General features: G+C 45.0%; 1 protein-coding gene across 1 annotated transcript in view; it reads right to left on the reverse strand.

The window, feature by feature from the left end:
- Window positions 1–24,032, reverse strand: part of CDH23 (cadherin related 23) — a 357,372-nt gene that overhangs the window by 299,660 nt on the left and 33,680 nt on the right. The window contains exons 2-3 of the mRNA XM_044660245.1: window positions 12,190–12,302; window positions 6,763–6,951 (exon numbers count right to left, since the gene is read on the reverse strand). Coding sequence (XP_044516180.1) covers window positions 6,763–6,951; window positions 12,190–12,302 — 302 coding nt within the window. The remainder of the gene's footprint in view (window positions 1–6,762; window positions 6,952–12,189; window positions 12,303–24,032) is intronic.

Below are 24,032 nucleotides of genomic sequence, written 5' to 3' on the forward strand. Positions count from 1 at the left end.
CTAGGTACCCCGTCGCCCCATTCTTCTGTTCCTTGGGTGTGCCACAAATCCGGGCCGGCTGCCTGGCAAGGATCAGATGTCCCGAACTTTTGCCGCCTGTTGTCTCCATCCCCTGCCACTCACACATCTGGCCACATCGCACGGGGGCTAATTCTTCCCAGGGGTTGCCTGGCCCACATCCAAACCCTTAGGTATCTCCACATGGAATTGTAACACTTTCTTTAATTCCCTCTTAGCTCCTTCTGGCTTTATCTTGGATTAGTGAGATTTCTCTTCTGGTTCTTATCCTGGCCTGTCGTTCTGCCTGCCGAAAATCTCTGCAGTTGATCTGGTGGCTTCCCTTCATCCTTACACCCTCCACCCCCCATCTCTGCCCAGCCAGTGTACAAGGCCTGCTGCGGGGAATGACTCCACACGCCATCACTTCCTGAGCCTGGCACAATGCTTTCCCAGAAACCTTTGCCTCCTATACCTACTATTTTTTTTTTAATCCTTAAACTAAACTTTGGAAGAAATTTAAAAAAAAAATCCTCCCTAGGATGGGAAGAGAGCATATTTGAAGCTTGATGTTAACGTGGGAGCCCACCAGACGGGAGTCTTGCCTAACCTTCGTTGTCTTCTTCGTGGACTCCATACTGATCTCTCTGAGGGAGACAGATTCTCCCAGAGAAAAATGTTTCCTTTGGATTCACACTCAAGGAGGCCTCTCTTCCTTCTCCAAACCACCTCTGTTTCTGCTTCAGATTTACCACCTGTCTCTCCTGGCTGGCCACCCAAGATGCCTGGCCGGCCTGCCTCTGACTCAGAGTCCTTCTCACACTGTCCTCTCTCTCCTGTCTCCAGTGGCTTGCCCACACGCACACCCGCCTTTACCATCAGCTGCCTCCTTCAAGGCTCTTTGTGTCTGGCCCGATGCCTCCTCTCAAACCCTCCCTCCCTCCCCCACACCCACTATCTGGCCAGGGAAAAGCTTCCTCCAGGGCTTCACAGCTCCTTTCCTTTCTCCTCAATCCCTCCCTCCTCTCCCATCTTTCCCACATTATGGCCCCAGTCTTCAATGGGACATTTTAACTAGTGAGAAGGAGAGAAGGGGGCCATCCAGAGGAGCTTGTGCTTGGACTAGTTGTAGTGGGACAGAGGAGTGGTAGAAAGGTAGGCCTGGAAATTCGTATGGCTATCAGTATCCTAGGGACACCCCATCTTAGAGGGTTCATTGTTATTGGGTATTATGAGGGATTTGGGGACCAGGAAATCTCCGAGGAGTTCATAGATGTGATATATTTACATGGTGAATCTTGGAAAACTTGCTTAATAGTTATTCAATATTTGTAAGAAATAGATCTTGCAAGGGGCAGGGAGTCTCTCTCCCCTCCTCTCCCCTCCCCTCCTCTCCCCTCCCCTCCTTTCCCCTCCCCTCCTCTCCTCTCCTCTCTTTTCTCCTCTCCTCTCCTCTCCTTCTATTTTCTTTTCCTTACTTTTACCTTATGTCTTAGCATCAGTTCTAAGACAGAAGAATGGCAAAGGCTAAGCAATGCGGGTTAAGTGACTTGCCCAGGGTCACATAGCTAGGAAGGGTCTTGAGGCCACATTTGAACCCAGGACTTCTCATCTCTAAGTCTGCCTCTAGATCCACTAAGCCACCTAGCTGCCCCTGAGCTATCTCTGGCCCACAAAAAACAAAAACAAACAAACAAACAAACAAAAAAACAACACTTGTTGATTGGTGAGGCAGCTATCATAGGATCACCACAGATTTCAGGCTGGAAGATCTAACCAGAGGTCAGATAGTTCAGCCTTTTTGTTCTAGGTCTGAGGAACTTCTTGGAGGCTGAGTAAGTTGAAATGACTTGCTCAGGGGCACAAAGGAACTAAGGAGCAGAGCTGGGATTTGAACTCAGCTCTCAGACTCCAAATCCAGTGTACCATGGTGCCTTTCATCTTGTGGATATCTATTGAGATGGGGCAGAAGGAGCATCCAGGGAGAGATTTTCTGTTGCCTAAGCAGATGGAGCTGTGGCTTAGCTCCGGAGTACCTTTCCTGGGCTGTGTGATCTTGGCCATCTTCATGACCCTCTAGAAGCCTCTCTGCTCTCATCGGTAAAAGTGGGGTTTTGGCCCAATGACCTCTCAGGAGGCCTCCAGTTGTAAATCCCGAGATTCTACTGCCTCAATCCTCCGATTCCCTTTTCTACTTGGGGCTCATCTTCCTTCTGCTCACTGCTCTGCTTCCTGCTTCCTCCTTATCTTTTATCCTTCAAGTGGCTTTTATAAATGGCCCGCTGCCTTTGAGCCTTTCTGAAGAAGGTATTAAGACAGGAATAAAAAGCCCCATTCCAGTCCTGGCATGAGCAGAGGGACCTGGACAGGACCAGGCTTCCTCCCTGATGAAGGATGAAAAGGGAAGGGAAGTCGAGGCCACTTTACTCTTGCTCCTATGTGAGAAGGGAAGGAGTGGTGTGGATGAGCTCAGGGAGCAGCAGGAGAGGAAGGAAAGGCAGAGGATCAGGGTTAAGGAAGACCATGAACAACCTAGACATGGATGAGGTCAACGGACATGGATGAGATGACAGTATCTACTTTCACTGTCTCCTAACACCTTAGAGTCATAGATACTTTTATTTATTTTTATTTTTTAATTTATTATTTTTTAAAACCTTCACCTTCTGCCTTAGGATCAGTACTGAGTATTGGTTCCAAGGCAGAAGAATGGTAAGGGCTGGGCAATGGGGGTTAAGTGACTTGTCCAGGGTCATGCAACTAGGAAGTGTCTGAGGCCAGATTTAAACCCAGGACCTCCCATCTCCAGGTCTGGCTCTCTATCCAATGAGCCCCCAAGCTGCCCCCATAGATATTTTTAGAGATAAAAGTAACCTTAGAAATCATCCTAGAATAATTTTTTTTCATTTTCTAGATGGAGAAACCAAGTCCTGGAGAGGAGAAAATGATTTACACAAGGAGACCCAGCTAGTGAGTGGCAAAACCAAGACTAGACTCCAAGTTTCCTAAATTTGGGGTCACTCTTCATTCCACTTTACCTTTGGGGTGTCATTGGACTCCTTTGGCTGCCTTGGGAGCCCTTCTCAGAATCATGTTTACAAATAACTGAAGGAAATGCTAAATTTCCATTATTGTCATTCATTTGTTTTCAGTCACATCTGAATCTCTGTGACCTCATTTGGGGTTTTATTAGCAGAAAGACTGAAGCGATTTGCCATTTCTTTTTCCAGCTCATTTTACAGATGAGGAAACCAAGGCAAACAGGAGAGTGTGACTTATCTAGGATCACACAATTAGTAAGAGTCTGGGGCAAGGTCAGCTTTTCATGTCAGCATGAAGACTACACTACTCATTGAATGTCCTCAGGTATGTAACTTCTCAGGGCTTAAGACAGTCCTTAAAACTGTGAATTATACATAAATTATTTGTATCAGTGAAAGGAGGGGTAGTTTCCATACTGGGAGTTCCCCATACTCGTAAAACCTCTGATCCCAATAACATTTACATGTATATAGTAATATACTATATTATATTATATTACATTATATTACATTATAATAATAATAGCTGTGTGACCCTGGTTCTCTTCTTTCTTTTTCATAATTAGATTAACCAATACTTTATCTATTTTATTTGTTTTTTTCCCCCAAAATACCAGCTCCTAGTCTTATTTATTAGTTCAATAGTTCTTTTACTTTCATTTTTATTAATTTCTCCTTTGATTTTTAGGATTTCCAATTTGGTCTTTATCTGAGGGTTTTTAATTTGTTCTAGCAGTGTGACCCTGGGCAAGACACGTAACCTTGCTTGCTTCTGTTTCCTCATCTGTAAAATGAACTGGAGAAGGAAATGGTGAACTACTCCAGTCTCTTTGCCCAGAAAACCCCCAATGGGGTCAAGAAGAATCAAACGTGACTGAAAATGACTTAACGAGAACAACATACATCCCCCTCACTTTCTTTCCTTTGATATACATGTGTACACATAGACACGCACACAGTGGTCTTTAGAGGTCCTGAAAGAAACTTCCTAAGTAGACTCAAGATATTTCTCTTGGCTCCCTAATTTGGGGGGCTTATTCAGCCCAATCATGCCAGCTAATGGAGCAGAACAGCCAATGGATAATATGAAACGATGGATCAGGAGAGAAGGCTCTAAATATTTAGATTGAAATCTTGGTCTTTCAGTTTGTTCCTGCCCCTCTCTCGTCCCCTGGTCTAACCCTCCTGCTCTAGTCGGGCATGGGTCTTGCTGTGGGCCACTCAAAATTCCCATAAGAATATATATATATATATATATATATATGTATATATATATATATATATTTTGCTTCTTTAAGGTTTATAAAGTACTTTGCCCATATGATCTCATCGATCTTCCCAACACCCCTGTGAGGCAGTATTATGATACACATTTTATAGGTGAGGTAAACTGAGGTTCAGATAGGCCAAACCAGTTGACTGATGCCATATCATCATGAAGTTCCTGAGAGAAAATTTGAAGCAGGATCCAAGGCTCTATCCACTAGGCAACTCTGCCTCTCTCTATTTATGTGTTTAGCCATCAGTTGCTTTCAAGACAGTTAAAGCAAACAATAATAAGAGGAGCAATAATCCATACTCCACCCAGGCAGGACAACATCACTGCCTGGGCTTTAGCTGAGAAAGAATGTTATTGTGGCTAGTTCTGCTCCCAGGAGGGCTGGAAGGGTGGGAGGGGGACAGGGGAGGAGACCCAGGAAAGACCCAAGAAGCCAAATAGAACACATGAAAGAGAACTAAGGCCAAATGGGGAAAGGGGGGGGGGAAGGGATAGTGACATTGAGAGCCTAAAGGATGGAGGCATGGCAAAGCCCTATAACTCTCTTCCAAGAAAGAAGTCAAATGTGGTTCATGGCAGGGAGTTACGGGTGTATTTGCCTTGGGGCGTTTCACATCATGACTGTCACATTATATGAATGGACAGTGGTCGGGCTCCCTCTCTGATCTCCCCTCTCCCTGCTGCTGCTGCTAGTGTTAATAAGAGAGGACACAGGGAAGAGTTCCTCATGGAGCTGCTTCTTCTTTTTTAACCCTTGCCTTCTATCTTAGGATCAATACTAAGTATTGGTTCCAAGGCAGAAGAGTGGTAAGGACTAGGCAATGGGGGTCAAGTGACTTGCCCAGGGTCACACAGCTAGGAAGTGTCTGAGTCCAGATTTGAACCCAGGACATCTCATCTCCAGGCCTGGTGGTCTATCCACCGAGCCACCTATTTGCCCTGTTGTGGACCTTCAATCAGGCACATCCAGTTCTTCTGAGAGGATGGCCTTGGGAAAGGAAGCCACAAAGCAGTGTAGCATATTATAGCGCCAAGTCTGGCATCGGCTTGTGGTTATTCATTTGTCTCTCAGGCATTCTGAACTCCTGATCCCACTTGGAATATTCTTGACAAAGGCTGAAGCAGTTTGCCATTTCCTTTTCCAGCTCCTATTACAAATGAGGAAACTGAGGCAAATAGGGCAAAGTGATTCGCCCAGCTCCTAAACGTCCGAGGCCAGATTTGAACTTGGGAAGATGAGTCTTCTTGACTCCTGGCCCGTATCTGGCCCTGGCTCGGTATCTAACCTGGTCTGGCCATCCCTTTCTGAGGCACCCCATTCCTGGGGCTTCACCCTATGAATGCTTCACTGAATATGGCTCAGCTGCTCCGTGACTCAGGTCTCTTTAGAGACTTGCCAGGCTCTGCCTTAATGGCACTTGCCACCACGGCTGGTCGTCATCATCCTTTGGGGATGATTTTGTCCCATGCAGAGGTGGGGGGGTGGACGTGAGAGCTTTGAGGAGGGGCAGGAGACATCCTGCTTCCTCATGTAGGGCTTGTGGTCACTGGGGGACAGTGTCTCATCTGGGGATGCAGGCATGGAAGCCATCGGAATGGGAAGAAGGGGTTAATGGCGGCGGCGGGTCCAGGGGGAGAGATGACTTGATAATGAGACGCCGTAGAGGGCAAGATGGTGGAAGAGGAGAGAGAGCAGTGAAAACAGCTAGCTGAGATTCACGGGAGCCCACAAGAGGGGTAATTGAGGAGTATCACCTCAGGGCTAGAAATCTAATGGAATCTCTCCGTGGAATGGTCCAAGAGGGTGATAATAAACACTAGTCCCATTAACAATGGCTGCAGAGGGCTCGAGCTGCAGACAGAAGGTAAGGCACGGGCTCTGGGGGGAAGCGAAGGAGCGAGGGCAGGAGGAGGGCCAGACAAAAGCGTAGGCAGAGTCTAGCAACCCCCATTTCTCGAATCAGCCTCAACATGAAAGTAAGGAAAGTGGGCACGGAACAGAGGTCTCAAACTTGTTCATAACCTCCCTGAACCAAAGAAGCTCTGTTGGTCCCTTCTCCCACCTCCCCAGCCCTATCCCCACCCAGGGTCCTGGGAAGCAGAGACAGACGGTTCTGACCCAAACAGAGCCTTCTTGACGTTTGCCCATCGTTTCCCAAGCATAAAAGGCTCCTATTTTTCGTAGGACGTTGCCTTCTTCCAATAGAAAAGGTGGTATATTTATGAGAAGACACTCGGAATTTAGGGATAGCATTTCTTCTAAAAGTCTCCTCTATGTGGTCCTATTTATTCTCACATAGCATCCCTCTGTTATTTACGAGGAACCTAAGTCCCAGAGATGGCGGAGAGCCCACTCCAGGTCACACAGCACAGCAGTGGTCAAAGAAGCCAGGCAATACAGCCCCCCGGGACATCGAGGGGGACAGGGAGCTCCACAGGACTCACCTCATCCTTGTCCACCACCTGGATGAAGAGGGGAAGGGCAAAGCCCACCTGGGCCAGCTCGGTGATGGCCACGCTGTACTCAGAGCTGTTGAACTCTGGGGCGTTGTCGTTGATGTCGATGACGAGGATGTTGAAGGTGGTGATGCAGGAAGCATCTGACGGCGTTCGGTCATCATATAGCTCTGTGCCCTGCGTGCCGGAGAAAATACATTTTAGCTCTGGGGAGATGGAGGGGGAATGGGGAAGAAGGGGAGGAAGGAAGACGGAACAGAAAAGGAAGAAGAGGCCAGTGTGTAGGAGGACCCATTTGGAATCAAGGAAGGGGCTCTACCCAAAAATGACAGACAGGGAAACTGAGGCACAAGCTCATTGGCAATCCATCATTCAACAAGCATTTATTGGACGTCTACTCTACTTAAAGTATTCTGCTAAGCCCCATACGGTATGCTGACATCAGGGAGCAAAGAAAGAATCCTGTCATGTAGCCTCAGAGACCGCAGGACAGGAAGAAGTGGGTTGGGGGTGGGTGGGCAGAGTCAGACCCCGAGGAGAAAAGATAATGGAGAACAGCGCAGTGGAGGGCAAGAGCCCCTATTGATTGATCCTTGGGGATTTTTTGCAATCGTATCTATTAGTTTCCCAAATTCCCTCGGCTCTTCACCCTTTGCTTTCCCTCAAACAATCCAAATAGTCCTCTTTTCATTGAGTTAAACAGTTAAGGCCTCCTGACAGAAGACGAGGGAACGAGAAGGGGCAGCGGGGAGGAGGGGAGCCTTATTGACTTCTGGCTATTAGCAGAGGGCCTTGTTGATTGAGGTTAAGTGTAGTCATTTTGCTCGTTGTCCTTTCCAACCTGCTGGAGCAGAGTCACTTCGAGAGCCCAGCGCTTCCTGACTCTACCTGCCACCCCCTCCTCTTCCCTCAATCAATGGCCCCTCTCACACCAACTCCTGGGACCCCCGTGGTCTGGGCTGGATCCATACTCCTAAATGGCTTTCCCAGCCACAGGCCCAGCTCCATATTGATTTTAATTAAAAGGAAGGTTGTGATCAGAGGACGGGCTGTTGGGGGAGCAAGGAAGGGGGTTGGGCTGTTATAGGCTACCCTTTCCTGCTTCTCTTCACTGGGGGTGCTGGGAGACGTTGCCCCCCAGTCCTCTGGCTATCTGGTGCCTCCCTGGCATATGGCCCTTGTTTCCTTCTGCAACAGGTTATCAATAATAATAATAATAACAGCTATTTTATATATAATTATATGACTATATAATAAATATTCTGTAGTACATATAGTACATAATATATTCTATTTTTTAAATATACCACTTACTATGTATCAGGCATGGTGCTAAGAACTTTGATCCTCGTGACAACTATGGAAAGGTAGGTGCTACTATCTCATTTTATAAATATTATCTCATCTGATCCTCCTAATCACCCTGGGAGAAAGGTCTTCTTATCATCCCTCGTTTACAGAGGAGGAAACTGAGGCAAACAGAGGTTAAATGACTTGCCCAAGGATCTCACAGCTAGTAGGTGTTGGAGGCCAGATTTGAACTCAGGTCTTCCTAACGTCAGGCCTGGTGCTCTATCTCCTGGGCCACATAGCCGAGAGGAGTTCAGAGACAGAAATGGGACAAAGTGGAGAGCACTTTGACTGGGAAAAATGGAATCTGAGTGTTTTAATGGACTGGAAGCTCCATGAGAGTAGGAAGTCTGTTGTTTTTGTCTTTGTATCGCCAGTGTCTAGCACACTCCTGGCACCTAGGAGGTGTCTCAGACATATTTACTGAATTAGATTAATAGGAGTAAAAAATCCAACATGGCGGCCAAAAAAACCACTAATCTGATTTTGGGGAAAGAACGGGGAATGGGTAGCCTGCAGAAGAGAAGGTCTGAGAGTTTGTGCTGAAATGGATAGAACCCTGGGCTCCGAGACCCTGGGCAAGTCACTTCACCACTACTTGCCTCAGTTTCCTTAACTGTAAAATGGGCATAATGGTCACACCTACCCCCCAGGATTATTATAAGGATCAAATGAGATATTCGTAAAGGGCTCAAAGCAGTGTGTGTGGCACCTAGCAAGAGCTTACTAAATGCTGGTTTTCTCCCTCCCTGTTTTGTCTTGGGAAAAGGGATTAACTTGTTCTCTTTGATCCTGGAGAGCAAAGAAGAGAAGGGACACAGTTAGGGCTAAGAAAATACTTCCTAGCCATGGGAGCTGCACAGAATAGGAATGGGATGTCCAGGGAGGCTCGCAGGGTCTCCTAGCAAAGTCTGAATGGCATCTTGGGAGGGATGGCGTAGACAGAACTCTTGTTCACTGGGTCAGTCAACAGGCACCCAATCAGCACTGACTGGCAGACACGTCCTAAGTGCTGGGGATCCAAAGAACGGCAAAAAGGACCCCCGCCTTCAAGGAGCTCTCGGGAGGGAGGCGGCACCCAGAGAACTGGGTCCACCAGAGACACAGACGTACAGACACACGAGACAGACACAGAGACATGATCGATGCAGAGAAGACAGTTATCGCTAGACAGAAGATATATTTTATATATGCATTTATACACATACAATAAAATATATACAGCACACACATAGATGCACAAAAGACAGATATTTTATATTGACACATAAGAAATAGAGCATATATAGAATATAAGCTATATTATATTCTATATATGCATATATACACATATGATATAGTCCATATGCTTATGTACATGTAAGATATCTTTTGTGTATACACATATACACAAAATACATGTACATATATGCATAAAATAGATGCTATAGGAACAGAAAATAGATTTTATGTATGCATATATTTATGTATACATAAAACATATAGGATACAATAAATATATTATTATAGAGATATAAATAAAATAATATATAATAGAATATAAATAAAAAATTTTAAATTAAAACATATAGTGTATAAACAAAATTTATTTATTTATGCATATACACTCATAAGACATACATATATAAAAAGAAGACATATTGCATGTACATGATATATGCATATTACATATGAACAGAAATTATATATTGTATATGATTATTATAATAGGTATCATGAGGTATGTTTTATATGTACATATATGCACCAGATACATGCATGTATATAAGATATATAGCATATACACATAAGATAAACGGTATATACATATAAGATATACAGTATATGAATATAGAATAATAATAGATGTTTTATACATGCATATATATACACAAAACGTATTGAATATATACATGTATACAATGTATACACATACGATCTATGCATACTTAGATGCCTAAGATATATAGTATACACATAAGACATTTTATATATATATACACACATAAGATATATGTATATTTACATATAAAACCTATAATATATACATATAAGATAGGGGCTCAAAGCTTTTTTTTCTTTTAAAAATTATCCTAGTTTTAGGTTCAGAGGCACTGGTTAAGAGCACTGAGTCTGGAGTTAGGAAGAGCTGAGTTCAGATCCAGTGCTAGACATGCCCTAGTTGTGTGACCTTGGGCAAGTCACTTAGCCTCTGTATGCCTAGGAGGCAGCTAAGTGACTCAGTGGATAGAGTGCTGGGCCTGGAATTCAAGAGACCTGAGTTCAACTCTAGCCTCAGACACTATGGACAAAATGTGAGGCTGGATGATCCTGGGCAAGTCACTTAATCTTTGATTACCTGACAAAAGGATCCACTGGAGAAGGAAATGACAAGGATACTGGAGCAATTTGCCAAGGAACTCATGGATTACTGTGGTCCACGGGGTCACAAGGAGTCAGACATGTCGGGGTTCACAAGTTTACAGCCAGAAAGGACCTCGGTGATTCTATGATCCAGCCTCTCTCATTTTAGACGTGATGAATAGGGGGCTGAGGGAAGTCTCGGGTCACACAGCCAATGGGTGACAGACCCTCTCTCTGAACTCAGGTCTTCTGGGGCCAAATCTAATACTTTTTCCAATACCCCAGAGCTGGCTCATAATTTTTCCTTTTAAAAAAAGTCAGTGAATTAGTTTGGGGCTCAAAAACTAGGATTTTAAATTAATGTGTGCATTTCACGTAATAAAACTGTCCACAGAGAAGTCTTGGATACTAACAAGATTTCCCCCACATCTATAGAGTATATCCTATGTTTTTTGTGGTATAAGAGATCAAAGAAAGTTTAGAAGGTCTGAAACATGCATTTAAGGTGTGTTTTCCAACAAACTGACAGCAATTAAGCTATTTGGAGAAAAGGGTGGCCCACTTCAATTTGAAAAGATCTTTTTACTATTGCATTATTAAATGCTTTGCATAGTGCAAAACGTTTACTAGAAAGACCCAAGTTTAACAAATTTCAAATAGATTTTTTGTCTTAAACTTTTTAAAAATCAGAAAGTCTTGAGAGTGGTATGGCAAAGTAATCGGAGAAATAATCATAACTTGGCACCTTTTTGTAGTTATTTGGTTGTTTCGACTGTGTCCAAATCTTTGTGACCCTGTTTGATATTTTCTTGGCAAAGATCATGGAGCAGTTTTGCCATTTCCTTCTCTGGTTCATTTTACAGATGAAGAAACTGAGGCAAACAGGGTGAAGTAACTTGCCCCGCTGGTAAGTGTCTAAGGACGGATTTTAACTCAGGAAGATGAGTTCAAGCCCAACACTCAGTCCAGTGCACCACTTAGCTGCCCCAACTTGGTATCTACTAAGTACTTAAAAATATTTGTCGAAGAGAAACACAAATGAACCGATGTATGGTGAATTAAGGCTCATTGACTTGCCCCAAATCATATAGTCATTCTAGGACAGAGATTGGATTGAAACCTGGAGCCATCTTGATTCCATCTTGAGGTCTTAATTCCAATGAATCCAATCCCTGTTCATGTATCTCCAATCAACCAAAAAGTGTTTTAGTAGTGCTGTGTTGGGCAGAATGCAAATTCCCTCTGAGTGATAACATGAACATGGGATTTAGAGCAAGAAGAACCTTCAGAGGTTCTCCAGCTGAGGTCCAGAGACATTAAATGTAAACAGTAAGAGCTTACACAGACTGTTGATGATTTACAAAGAGCCTTCTGCATAATAGTCTTGTGAACGCAAGGATTATTTTCCCTATTTTACATATATGGAAACTGGGTCACTGAAAAAGGGCATGTCTTGCTTATAGTCACACAGCTAGTGTAGATATCAGAGCTAGTCTTCAGGTTCAAAGCCCAGGCATCTCCCCAAGTGTCTCTCCCTTCCTTTTTTTCTAGAAACAAGAAAGGAGGCTTCTGAGAGGGGCTAAGAAGCTCACAGGATCCTCAGCTATGTTCCCTTTTCTGGGGTAGAGTGGAGGGAATGGTCTCCTTCACTTCACGGGTAGGTCCTGAATTTGGAAGGGGATTCCCATGGCATCTGCCAGGGCTGGGGAATGGTCTTCTTACCTTTACAGTCAGGATGAAACCGTGGCTGTAGAGAGGGTTTTCCCGGTCCAACACACCATTCAGAGTCAGTGCTCCACTGATGTAGTCCAGGGCAAAGATGCTGTTGGTGTTACCTGGAATAGAGACCAACCGCTGTCAGTGAAAAGGAATTGATTGAACTCAGGATGCCTGGGATCTACAGAAAAGGAAGAGAGAACTTGAGATCAAGTGTTCTCTGCTGCTTACTTGGCCAGGGTATAACTTATTTCCTATGGAAAATAATGCTGTGAGAGACTCCCCTGTTCTACAACCTATATAGGCTCCCTATTGCTTTGAATTCTGGCTTTAATTTGAGCCCATTCTTCTTGGCTTTCATATCCTCTATGATTGGTTCTCATCTTGTCGAACCAACTTAATTTCTATATGTCCTACACATCCCTTCTAGTCTCTCAACTTGCATTTGGCAGACATCACAAAATCCTCATTCCTGCCTCTGCTCATACAAGTCACAGAATCATAGACTCTCAGGCCAAAGTAAACTCAGAGGCCAAACACTCTCCAGTTGTACTTGCCCAAGAATTTCCTTTATGATCTGCCAGCCTTTGCTTGGAAGACCTCCATCAAGAGGAAGGAACTCGTGTCTCCCCGAGGCAGCCCAGTGTACTTAGGAACACCTTTAATGATTGGGGAGTTTTTTTTAGATCAAGTTTAAATCTGCCTCTTTGAAAATGTCGACCATTGCTCCTAGTTTCCTTCTTTCAGGCCAGAAAGGACACATCCATTCCTCTTCCAACTGGCTACTTCTTAGATAGAGCCCAAAGTTTAAGGTCACAGGGGTGAGGAATCAAAGAAAGCCCTGCTGCTCTGCTGCCAGGGACAATTGGAGATGCTTAAAATTATTCTCCAATGATGACAAAGGCAGGGACAGCTCCAAGGAACTCTGACCTGGAAGCCTTCTATGACCTGTTGTTGAGTTGTTTTCCAGTTGTGTCCTACTCTTTGTGACCCCCTTTGGGGTTTTCTTGGCAAAGATACCAGGGTGGTTTGCCATTTCCTTCTCTAGCTCATTTGACAGATGAAGAAACTGAGGCAAACAGAGTGAAGTGATTTGCCCAGGATCACACAGCTAGTAAGTGTCTAAGGCTGGATTTGAACTTGTTTTCCTGTCTCCCGGCTCAGTGTTTTATTCACTACACCACCTAATAGATTTCAGTACAAGACACACTTTTGGACAGCATCAGTCTGTTGGCATATATTTATTAAGCACCTACTATGTGCTAGGTACTGTGCTAAGTGTTGGGAATACAAAGAAAGACAAAAAGAAAGATCCTGCCCTTAAGGAGCTCACATTCTAATGGGGGAGACAACACGGAAAATAATCCTGCACAAAACAGACCCAACTTAGATGGCAAGTGATCTCCAAGGGAATCTCAGAGCGCTGCCAGAAGAATAGCATTTAGGATTTGTTCAGCCTGGGGAGAGGTGCTGGATCATTTTTTCTTGGGTTTTTACATGGCTTTGGGTGCTAAGGAATGGGATGGGGGTGATAAAGAGAAAAGAAAGGAAAGGCCGTCCACAGCTGGCAACCTCATCCAGGTATTCTACATCTGGGGAGGAAGCTTCTAAGATAGGGGGAGATTATATATATATATATATATATGAGAGGCTGGGTGGAAAGCCAGCTGCACTGCCTCCCCGGGGGGCTTAGGGTTCCTGTAGGGCCTCCTGGTCAAGACTTCAGGAAACAGTTCATTTCCAAACAACTTTGTGCCGTATTTTCTCCCTCTCGTAGGTGTCTCCAGTCCCCGAGGATCCAAATTAATTGGCTGAGGCTTGTTCATTGTCTTAGGGGGCTGGTCCCAGAGTGACTCCCTGCCTGAGCTTATTAATAAAATTGCACGACAGGAAACCAGCTGAACAAACGAGGCCCCTTCCCCTGCTTCCGGGCTCCCTAGGAAGGGGAGATTTGATGTCCCAAGTGATGTTTGCAGAACTGGCAGGGGGACTTCGCTTTGACATGGCTCAGGTCCAGACCCGCTTCTTCCCTCCTGATGAAGAGGTGGCTGATCTGACATGAGCCCTCACAGACACCCACCCACTATCCAAATTTTTCTCAGCAGACCCGTGTGCACAATTCCACCCCAGACACCCATGTAACTCCCCTGGGGATGTCTCTCCTGACACCCAGCGCCTCACACATACACCTACCCCCAGACACTCTACCCCACCCACACAGCACCCCCTCACGGCCCTCCCACCCATCCCTCACATACAATCTGTTATTTCTTACACTTTGGTCCCTGAATAATTCGCCTGTCATCCAGCCACAGCCACAGTCACCCCCAAACAACATCACCACTAATGAACACCATGAATACAGCCCAGAGGCTCTGGGAGGGGACACTGTGCCATTGAAAGCAAGACAAGGGCAAGAAAAGAATGCAGGCTCAACCCAGGGGGCACTTTGGGGGTGAGACTTTTACACGATTCCTTCTTGGACTGGAAAGAGAACAAAGTGGACTACTTCAGGGTTTGCTGAATTCATCTGAACTGAGGGATGGAAGCTCTCGCTTGAGGATGGAATTCCTCAATGGGAAATGAAGTTTCCCCGTGTAACAATACTGATTTATCCTGCACTGACCTCTTTTCTATTCCTATAAGAGAGAGAGAGAGGAAGGATGGGATTATGCTGGGACCACCAAGTAATTTCCCTTATGTCATTCAAATAGACTCTGAAATCCCACTTCCTCTAGGAAGCCTTCTCGGATTGTCAAGAGCAAAAGTGACAGATATCCTTGGCCCTTTCCAATCTGGGAGTAGGAAGTGCTTAGTCTCTTAATTAACTTTCCACCTTGAAGTGCAGATAAACCTTAACATGAATGTAATAATGTAAAACTTCCATTGGTTGATCATCTAATCAATAAGCATTTATTAGTCACCTACTATGTGCCAGGAACTGTGCTAGGCCTGGAGAGACAGACAAAAGGAGGAAAGTTCCTTTTTCAAGGTGTTTACATTCTTGGGGAAAATGGGCATCAGCCACCTGTGGGTCCTAGGCTTGTGTATTTGGTTATTTGGCCAATTTTTCAGGCCCATCTTAGAATGCCCTTGACCTGCTGCTCAGCCGTGTGCTGGGTCTGATACAGGAAACACCAAATTTGACTTAGAGTATCTGAAAAAAAGTGCTGGCTAATTTTCTGAGAACTAGATAAGAATGGGGAGAGAAATAAAAAAAAACCCACTGCAAATCCAAAATGGCATCCTGAGTATATGAAGATGGTGCTACCAACCCAACACATCAGGACAGTGATTTGGAGTCATTTTTCCATTGGTGGGACGAGCTGCCATCAAACCATCCCACACTCTTGCCTGATATGATAAAGGACATGAATTCACAGGTATGGGAGGAAAAGACATGAGGTAGGAGACCTGGATTCTAGTCCTAGCTCTGATGTGAGCTATAGCCAAACTGTTCCCTCTCTCTGAGCCTCAGTTTCCTCATTTGTAAAATTAATGAGTTGGAATAGACAATTTTCCTAGTTTCTTTCAGCTCTGACCTTCTTTGGTTCTGTGTTTTCAAGGACATGGATGTAGGCTACAGCTGTGGAATACAGCAAAGAAAAGAAGGAAAGAGGGAAAAATGGGAGGGAGAGAGAGGAAGCAATGAAGGATGAGAGAGAATAAAGAAAGAAGGAAGGAAGGGTAGGAAGGGAGAGAGAGGAGGAGAGAGGGAGGAACAAAAGGAAGGAGGAAGGGAGAGAAGAAGGAAGGAAGAGAGGAATGAAGGAAGAGAAGGAGGGAAGGAAGTGAGAGAGGAATGGAGAGGAGAAGAGAGGGAGGAACAAAAGGAAGGAGAAAGGGAGAGAAGAAGGAAGAAAGAGAAGGAGGGAGAAAGGGAAGAAAAAAGGAAGAAAAGGAAAATGGAAAGATGGCAGAAAGGAAGCAAACATTTATTAAGTACCTATTTTTTGATCCTTACAAATACTCTGGGACATAGGTGTTATTATGAAACCCATTTTACACTCGAGGAAACTGAGGCAGACAGAGGCAAAGTGACTTTCCTAGGGTCACATAGCTAGTAAATGTCCAAAGCCACATCTGAACTCAGATCTTCCATCTCCAGACCTGGTACTCTATCCACTGCACCTCCTTGCTAAAGAGTTTAATTTATAGAGAAGCTGGGTTTCAGTCCCAGATCTGCCACTTAATAGCTACGTGATCTCTTCTATGGCCCTTGGTTTTCTAATGTTTAAAATGAAGGGATTGGACTCCCTCACTTAAAAAAAAAAACTTCTATCTTCTATCTCGGAATTAATACTATATATTGGTTCTAAGTCAGAAGAGCACTAAGGGCTGGGCAATGGGAGTTAAATGACTTGCCCAGGGTCACAAAGCTAGGAAGTGTCTGAATCCAGATTTGAACCCAGGATCTCTGGTCTCTAGGTCTGGCAATCCACTGGACCACCTAGCTGCCTCCCAACTCCCCAACTTCTAAGTTCTCTTACAAGTCTTGCTCTCTGGTTCTGTAATCTATGAATCCCATTCAGATCCTTGGCCATCAAGACCAAGAGTTTGATGACGCCCTCATCTGCTGGGTTAAGCATGTGTCTAGAAGCCAAGGAAATAGGAAAACTTGAGAGGTTGAAGCCCCCTGCCTCAATGCCTGGATGTCCCTCCATCCCCACTATCCCCCACCACCGGCTGGCCTTGTAGCAGTATAAACTAATTTTTCCTTCTTCTTCTATCTTGGAAAGTGATGGGGCTGATACTCCCAGTCCCTGGCCTCCAGCATTCTTTACCCAAATCCCATGGGGTAGGGGCTAGAAGTGACGGCAGACCCCTCGCTTCTGGTGCCTCTCATCTGCTTGGTTTCTATCCTGAGCTTCACCTTTGGATACTTGATGCCCCAATGGGGTGGTTCCTAGCTGGGAGAGAAGAAAGGAAGAGAGGAAGAACGGAAGGAAGAGAGGGAGGGAGAGAAGGAAGGAAGGGAGAGGAGGAGAGAGGGAGGAATGAAAGGAAGGAGGAAGGGGAAGCTGGGGAAGGAAGGTACCCTGATGAACTGAGGGTGGGGAGTGGCCTTTGAAAATTCAGTTCCAGCTCTAAGGATTCCAGGGAACCACGAGTCCAAGCAGCTAGGTGAGGGGGGTCCAGGTGCTCTATTTTGGGGAGAGGAGGCTTTTCTCTTCTCAGGGCAGCCTCCAACTCCAGGAGACTCAAGTCTTTAGGTGTAGGCAAGACAGAAGGTAAGCGCAAAGTCTAGTAGAGTCTGTAAATCCAGGAATTGTTACAAGTGGGTGATGTGGGTGGCCAGAGGAAGTGTGTGTGTGTGAAGAACATAACCTTTTTCACTAAGAATACTAGAGAGAAAAGTCTTCCCCATTTGGAACTTGAAAGAGATAAGTTTTGGATGAATAAAAAATCCTACTTTAAACAGTGGAGATTAAACCAATGAGGCTTATTTTACAGCTCGAGGGAGAATAGGCTGAAAATATAAACTGTTCTGGAAGGGTTTAGATAAATTCCTAAATATTATTGAAGTTTGACGTGATGGTGGATAGTCTAAGGGGGAATGTCCTGTAGGCAGGAGGAGAGAGGGATTTGGAGCTTGGGTGAAAACGCATGCAGCAGGGCTGGAGCCATTGATCTGGCTGTCATTTGCACAGAGGGGACAGGGGAAAGCATGAGACAGGATTCACTTACATGGGGGCCAAGATTTTCCACATTTAATGCACAGATAATGTGGTCTGAGGAGAAAGGAGGCAGAGAAGGACCAGTCAGAGGGGCAGGTGAATCTACCTTGCAGACTGGGGTCAGGCCAGGGTAGAAGGGATGACAGTTTTGATTTAATACAAAGAACTTGGAATGTGGAATGAGAAGAGCTGGGTTCTGGTCTGAGCCCTGTCAATGATCAGCTCTGAGATGGAAAATGATTCTCTTGAACCTCAGTTTCCTTATCTATAAAATGGAGACAGATGACTCAGTGGATTGAGAGCCAGGCCTAGAGATGGGAGATTCTGGGTTCAAATCTGACTTCAGATATTTCCTAGCTGTGTGATTCTAGCTAGGCAAGTCATGTAACTGCTAATGCCTAGCCCTTACCGCTCTTCTTTCCTTGGAACCCAAACCCAGTTGGTGTAAATGATGTAAATATCCATGGTAAGGATGAGCACCATGATGGGAAGAATGGTGATTGGAAAGTAGGAGCCCTCCACCAATGCAGTGTATTTGGCAGGGAAGGCCAGAGAAAGTTCAGTATAGAAGGCAGCAGCATCAAGCAAGTTTAAAGGTTTTTATTTGCCATTTGGTTGGTTTCCAGTGCTTGGCACACAGTAGGTGTTTACTAAATGTTTTTAATTGAATTGGCTTCTTGGTTTGAAGATGGGGGAGACCTATGCATGTCTAAATGCAGGAGGGAAGGAACCCATTGAGAGAGACAGAGACAAAGAGAGGGAGAGAGGGAGAGAGCGAGAGGGAGAGAGACAGGGAGAGAGGGAGAGGGGGAGAGGGGGAGAGAGAGAAAGAGAGAGAGAGAGAGAGAGAGAGACAGACAGACAGACAGAGAAAGAGAGAGAGAAAGAGAGGGGAGAGAGAGAGGGGGGAGAGGGAGAGAGGAGAGAAGGACTGACAGAGAGCAGAGAGGGGGAGAATAGGGAAACGAAAAGGAGAGAGAGGAGACAGACAGGCAGACAGACATATAGAATATGCTGGGGAGGAAAGGAATCATGGAGCAGTTGATTCCTCCAAGTAGAACACTGGATTTGGGCTAAGGACCTGGGTTGGAATCCCATCTTTGCTACTTCTTAGCTGAGTGAACATTGACAAGTCCCTCAGTCTCTGGTCCTCAGTTTGTTAATTCCTTTTTTCTTAAATCTGAAAATGACAGTTGACTTGATGGCTATGAGGTCTCTTCTAGCTCCAAGTCTATGAGCCTAAGCAAGGGGGCACGCTTTCCTAGGAGTTAAGCAGGGATGAATGCTAGAGAAGAGATGGAAAACGAAAGGGTTACCTCTTCCTCGGAGACAGGCTGGAAGGCTGGGGGAGGGCAGAGGGGATGGGGAGGGAGCTCTTTTCTGAGACTCTCACCATGACTTTTTCACTCCTTCCTCATTCAGGGATGTACTTGGCCTGTCACTGGTCTCCCCCAACCTTGTCTTCTCCACAATCCATCCTCCTCCATCTCTATGAAAATCTATCTCCATTCCTTGTTCTCTTGTTATCTCCCTGTCAGCTTCTTGACCCAGGGAAGAGGTCTGGCTTGGTTTAAAAGCAGTTTAGAGAGTGGTTGACAGTGCGTGTGGCAACATGGGCTGATGGCTTTCAATTGGTTTGTCTGCTCTACTGGGCTAACAGCAATTCCTCTCCCTCCTCTGCCCTCCCTTCCCTCTGCTTTGGAGAAGAGCCAACTTCAAGGGCTCCCTCGATCTTGGTCTCTCCTTGACTCTTCAGGTCCTGGGAGCTTGGCTTGTTTGGGCAGGATGGGTAGGATTTGGGTTGGAGGATTAGAGGGGTCGCCAAACATCCCTCCTTAAAGGAGGTAACTCTTAGACTCAAAGATTTCGGTTATCTATTCTTGTTCTTTCTTTTTCTTGTTCTCTACTTCTCTCTATTTTTCCTTCTCTGCAACTTTTTGGAATTATCAGTCAGAAGGCATGTAATGTTTACTGTGTGCCCAATTCTGTGCCTGAGGCTGTGGGGAATAATAATTTATATAAAAAAAGCTGAATCGTAGTTGTCTTTTTTAAAAAAAGATCATGTTTCTCTATCTTGCCCAAGACAGACCCGGTCCCACTCTGATCTGCACAGGATCTTTGACCTGCTCAGCTTTCTGGTTCACCTCTCCTCAGACACCCTGCTGGTCCCCCAGTTCCCAGGGGCTCATCCTATCAATGTCTGGCAGCTTAACCCACTGCAGCTCAGCCTCCCCAGGAGCAGGGATCACGGGATTTTGAGAAGGAAGAAGCCTTAGAGACATCTGATTCAACACCTTCATCTTACAAAAGAGGAAATGGAGGTACAGAGCATGAGACACCAAAGGCCACACAAGTAGTAAGCAGCTCTCCAGGTGCTTATAGCTCCATTGACCCCTCTTTTTTAAACCCTCACCTTCTGTCTTAGAATCAATACTGGGTATTGGTTGTAAGGCAGAAGAGCAGTAAAGGCTAGGCAATGGGGGTGAAGTGACTTGTTCAGGGTCACACAGCTAGTAAGTGTCTGAGGCCAGATTCAAACTCAGGAAGATGAGTCTTCCTGACTCCAAGTTCAGTGTTCTCTCCACTGTACCACCTAGCTATATTATTATTATTATTATTATTATTATTATTATTATTATTATTATTATTGCTATTGCCTTTGTGCCTAGACCACAGCTGTTGTCACAGTTTGAATTCTGCCTCAAGCCTGGTTAATCCTGGCGGGTGGTAGGAGGGTTAGCTGAATTCCCCTTGTGAGTAGACAGCAAACATCTATCCCAAAGGCCTGTGAGGTCTGTGGTGTGCATTGTAAGTCTGACCTCGGAAGAGTCCTCCCCACAGGCCTCTAGAAGCGGTCTGTGGATACAAGAGACAAGACGGAGGCTAATTCCAGCCTAGCGAGAAGAGGACGGCATCTGGGAGTCAGGAGATCTGGGCTGGAGCTCCAGCTCTATCATTCATTTCATGGGTGACCTCGGGGAAATCTTCTCCCTTCTCTTGACCCCAGGGTCCTCTTCTGTAAAGTGAGGGAAGTGGATGGGATGATCTCGAGCCAACAAGTCACCAAGTCCTCCCAACATTCCAGGCTCATTCGTTCTTTGCCCGTCTTTTCAAAGACATCATGGGGTGCTGTCTTGATTTGTGGGTGAATTGGATTTAGGTGAGGTAGAGTTGCACAAAGCCATCAGCCTCACTGTCTCTGAACCCTCCACACACACCCCTCCATGTATGTACCAGCTACTGAGTGGGCAAAGGGATTAGGAACAGGAGCAAAAAAGAAAGATGGCGCCTGTCCTCAAGGAGTTTACGTTCTAATGGGGGGCGTTAGTGTTTAAGAGAAAGCTGAAAAGTGGGGAGTGGGGAGGAGAATTGGGGACAGACACCTACCTAGGGACATAGTGGAACAAGAAGCCCAGTGAGTCAGGAGCAGAGTCCAGAGAGGAATAAAGGCATGAACATGGCTCCCCTGGCCTGGGAACTTGATTGAAAATGGAAGTTTTGGAAAAATTGACCAATGAGAGTAAAGGACACAGGATGGAGGGATCTTTCAGGGTGAGAAGGCTGCTTGATCATGGTGGAGGTGGAAGTCTAGAGAGTCAGGGAGAGGGTCCAGAGAAGAATCCCCAGAGTCCTTGCTAGCTCTAAACCCTATGGTATAATGGTAAGATGGAGAAATACCAGTCTTTTGTAATTTACAGCAAAAAAAGAATCTACTCCTTTCCAGAAGAGGATCACCAGGATGGAGATAGACCTGGCAGATGAGGTGTAAGGATCAATGAAAGGATCTGGGGACTGTTATCCTTGAGAAGTCTTGGAAGCAGAGATATATGGGTTTGCAAATAATACCACTTGAGAGAGGTATTGGCCTTGTTCTGGTTGGCTCTGGCCAGCTGGATGTTCCTTATGCACAATATACCATTTTTTCCTACCTCTGTGACATTACCTGGGGCAGCTAGATGGCATAGTAGAGAGCTGTACCTGGTGTCAGAAAGATTTGGGTTCAAATCTGGTCTCAGATACTAGTTATGTGACCCTGGATAAGTCACTTAATCCTATTTGCCTCAGTTTCCTCATCTGTAAGTGAGCTGGAGAAGGAAATGTTAGACCACTAAAGATACAAGGTGTGTGACCCTAGACAAGTCACTTAATCCTGTTTGCCTCAGTTTCCTCATCTGTAAAGTGAGCTGGAGAAGGAAATGGTAGACCACTACAGGTACAAGGTGTGTGACCTTGGGCAAGCCACTTAAACCTGTTTGCCTCAGTTTCCTCATCTGTAAAGTGAGCTAGAGAAGGAAATGGCAAACCATTCCAGTATCTCTGCCAAGAAAGCCCAAATGGAGTCATGAAGAATCAGATAAGATTGAAATGACTGAACAACAATAAAGTCTTTGTACAGACAGTCTACCAGGGCTGGTGTGTTCTCTCTCCTCACTGCCATCTCTCAAAAGCCCTAATTCCTATAATGCCCCACTTAAGCATTATCTTCTACCTGAGACCTTCCCTGATTCCTCACTCCCTTCCCCAGTTATTAGGGCATCTCTGAAATTTATTTTGTAGTTTTTTTTGAATTGACTTATATACGAGCACGCCGTTCTCCTCCAATAGAATTATGAGTTCTTTGAAGGTCGAACTTGCTTCATTTTTTGTCTTTCTACCCCCAGCACCTACCACAGTGACCGACCCATAGTACATGTTTGATAAGATGCTTATTGATTGGTTCCAGAGGGCAGAACTAGTAGCAACGAGTGAGGCTGCAGAAATGACCCACTTGGCTTTGACCTAAAGAGTAGCTACATCACAATCATAAATTGGTGAAAGTGGAATGGGCTACCTTGGAAATGAGGGCATTTGTCCATCCTGAAGGCCTTCAGGTAAAGACTGGACAATCACCTGCGACGGCTGCTGTGGGGGGAAATTGTAATTCTGCCATCCTGTGACTCTCCGTGGCTCTTTTTCACCTTGAAGCCCTTGGTACCTGACATCTCTGGACGTGAAAGGGTTAAGGGCTCTCTCCAAAGGGCCTCAGATTCTTCTTCTCTCTGCCAAACTCAATCCCATTAAACAGTTATTTTTGAGCAGCCAACAAAAAACCCTCCAAAGAAATCCCACCTTCCAATCCTTCCAGGCATTTTAACCTGGCTCAACGGCAGACCCAACACCATCCAGCACGGCTCTATAATTTAGCTTGCCATATAATTCCGTCAATGTATAATTAAATCTGGAAGCCTGTTTGAGATATGGCTCAATGCAAGATGCCTTATAAATTAAAGATTGTTATTTAGCTGCCCACTGACAAAAGGACCAGCCACAGGGGCTGTACACAGCCTGTGCTGGAGTCAATAGCTTCTGAGAAACATATGGCAAACGGAGGTGTGGGTTACAGCCCGCTCTTTCATTGGGGGCTCAAGGTGGTGGCTGGGAATTTCACCAACCTTTCTCCGGGGAGCTCTCTGGGGGTGGAGGAAAAGGAGTGTCCAGCTCCTGAGTGCCCCCCAAAACAAACAGAGAGCTCATTCTAAAGGACTGATGGCAGGAGAGTAGAAAAATGTCCTAAGCTCAGGACAGAAGTAACAGGGAAATTCTGGACATTCTCGAGTCCAGAGTACCAGGTTCCAATCCGAGCTCTACCCCTTAGTAGGTCCATTTCTGGGCAAGTTGCTTTTTCTGAATTTTATTTTCTTCAAATGTATAATGGGAATGATTTCACTGGGTGCCTCATAGTGAGGGACAAATGAGCGAATGTATAGAAAATGTTTTGTAAGCCTCAAAACCCTATAGACCAGGGGTAGCTAGGTAGCACAATGGGGAGAGCACCAGGTCTAGAGGTAGGGGATCTTGGCTTCAAATTTGGCCTCAGACATGATTTAGCTGTTTGACCTTGGACAAGACACTTAACCCCCATAGCTTAGCCCTTACCACTCTTCTGCCTTAGAATTGATTCTTAGTATTAGTATTTGCAAGGTTTAAAAAAAACTATATACATAATAACTTGTATTCATGTATATTTTAAATTATATTAATATTATGTATTATATTAATTTTATATATTAAATATATTTTATTTATATCAATATTTTAATAAAATTATATAGAAAATATATTTATATAATTATATAGCATATAAAATTTATTAAAATTCATTTTGTATATATATGTTATATATATATATAT

This window comes from Gracilinanus agilis, chromosome 2, assembly GCF_016433145.1.
Source record: "Gracilinanus agilis isolate LMUSP501 chromosome 2, AgileGrace, whole genome shotgun sequence".
NCBI classification, from domain to species: Eukaryota; Metazoa; Chordata; class Mammalia; order Didelphimorphia; family Didelphidae; genus Gracilinanus; species Gracilinanus agilis.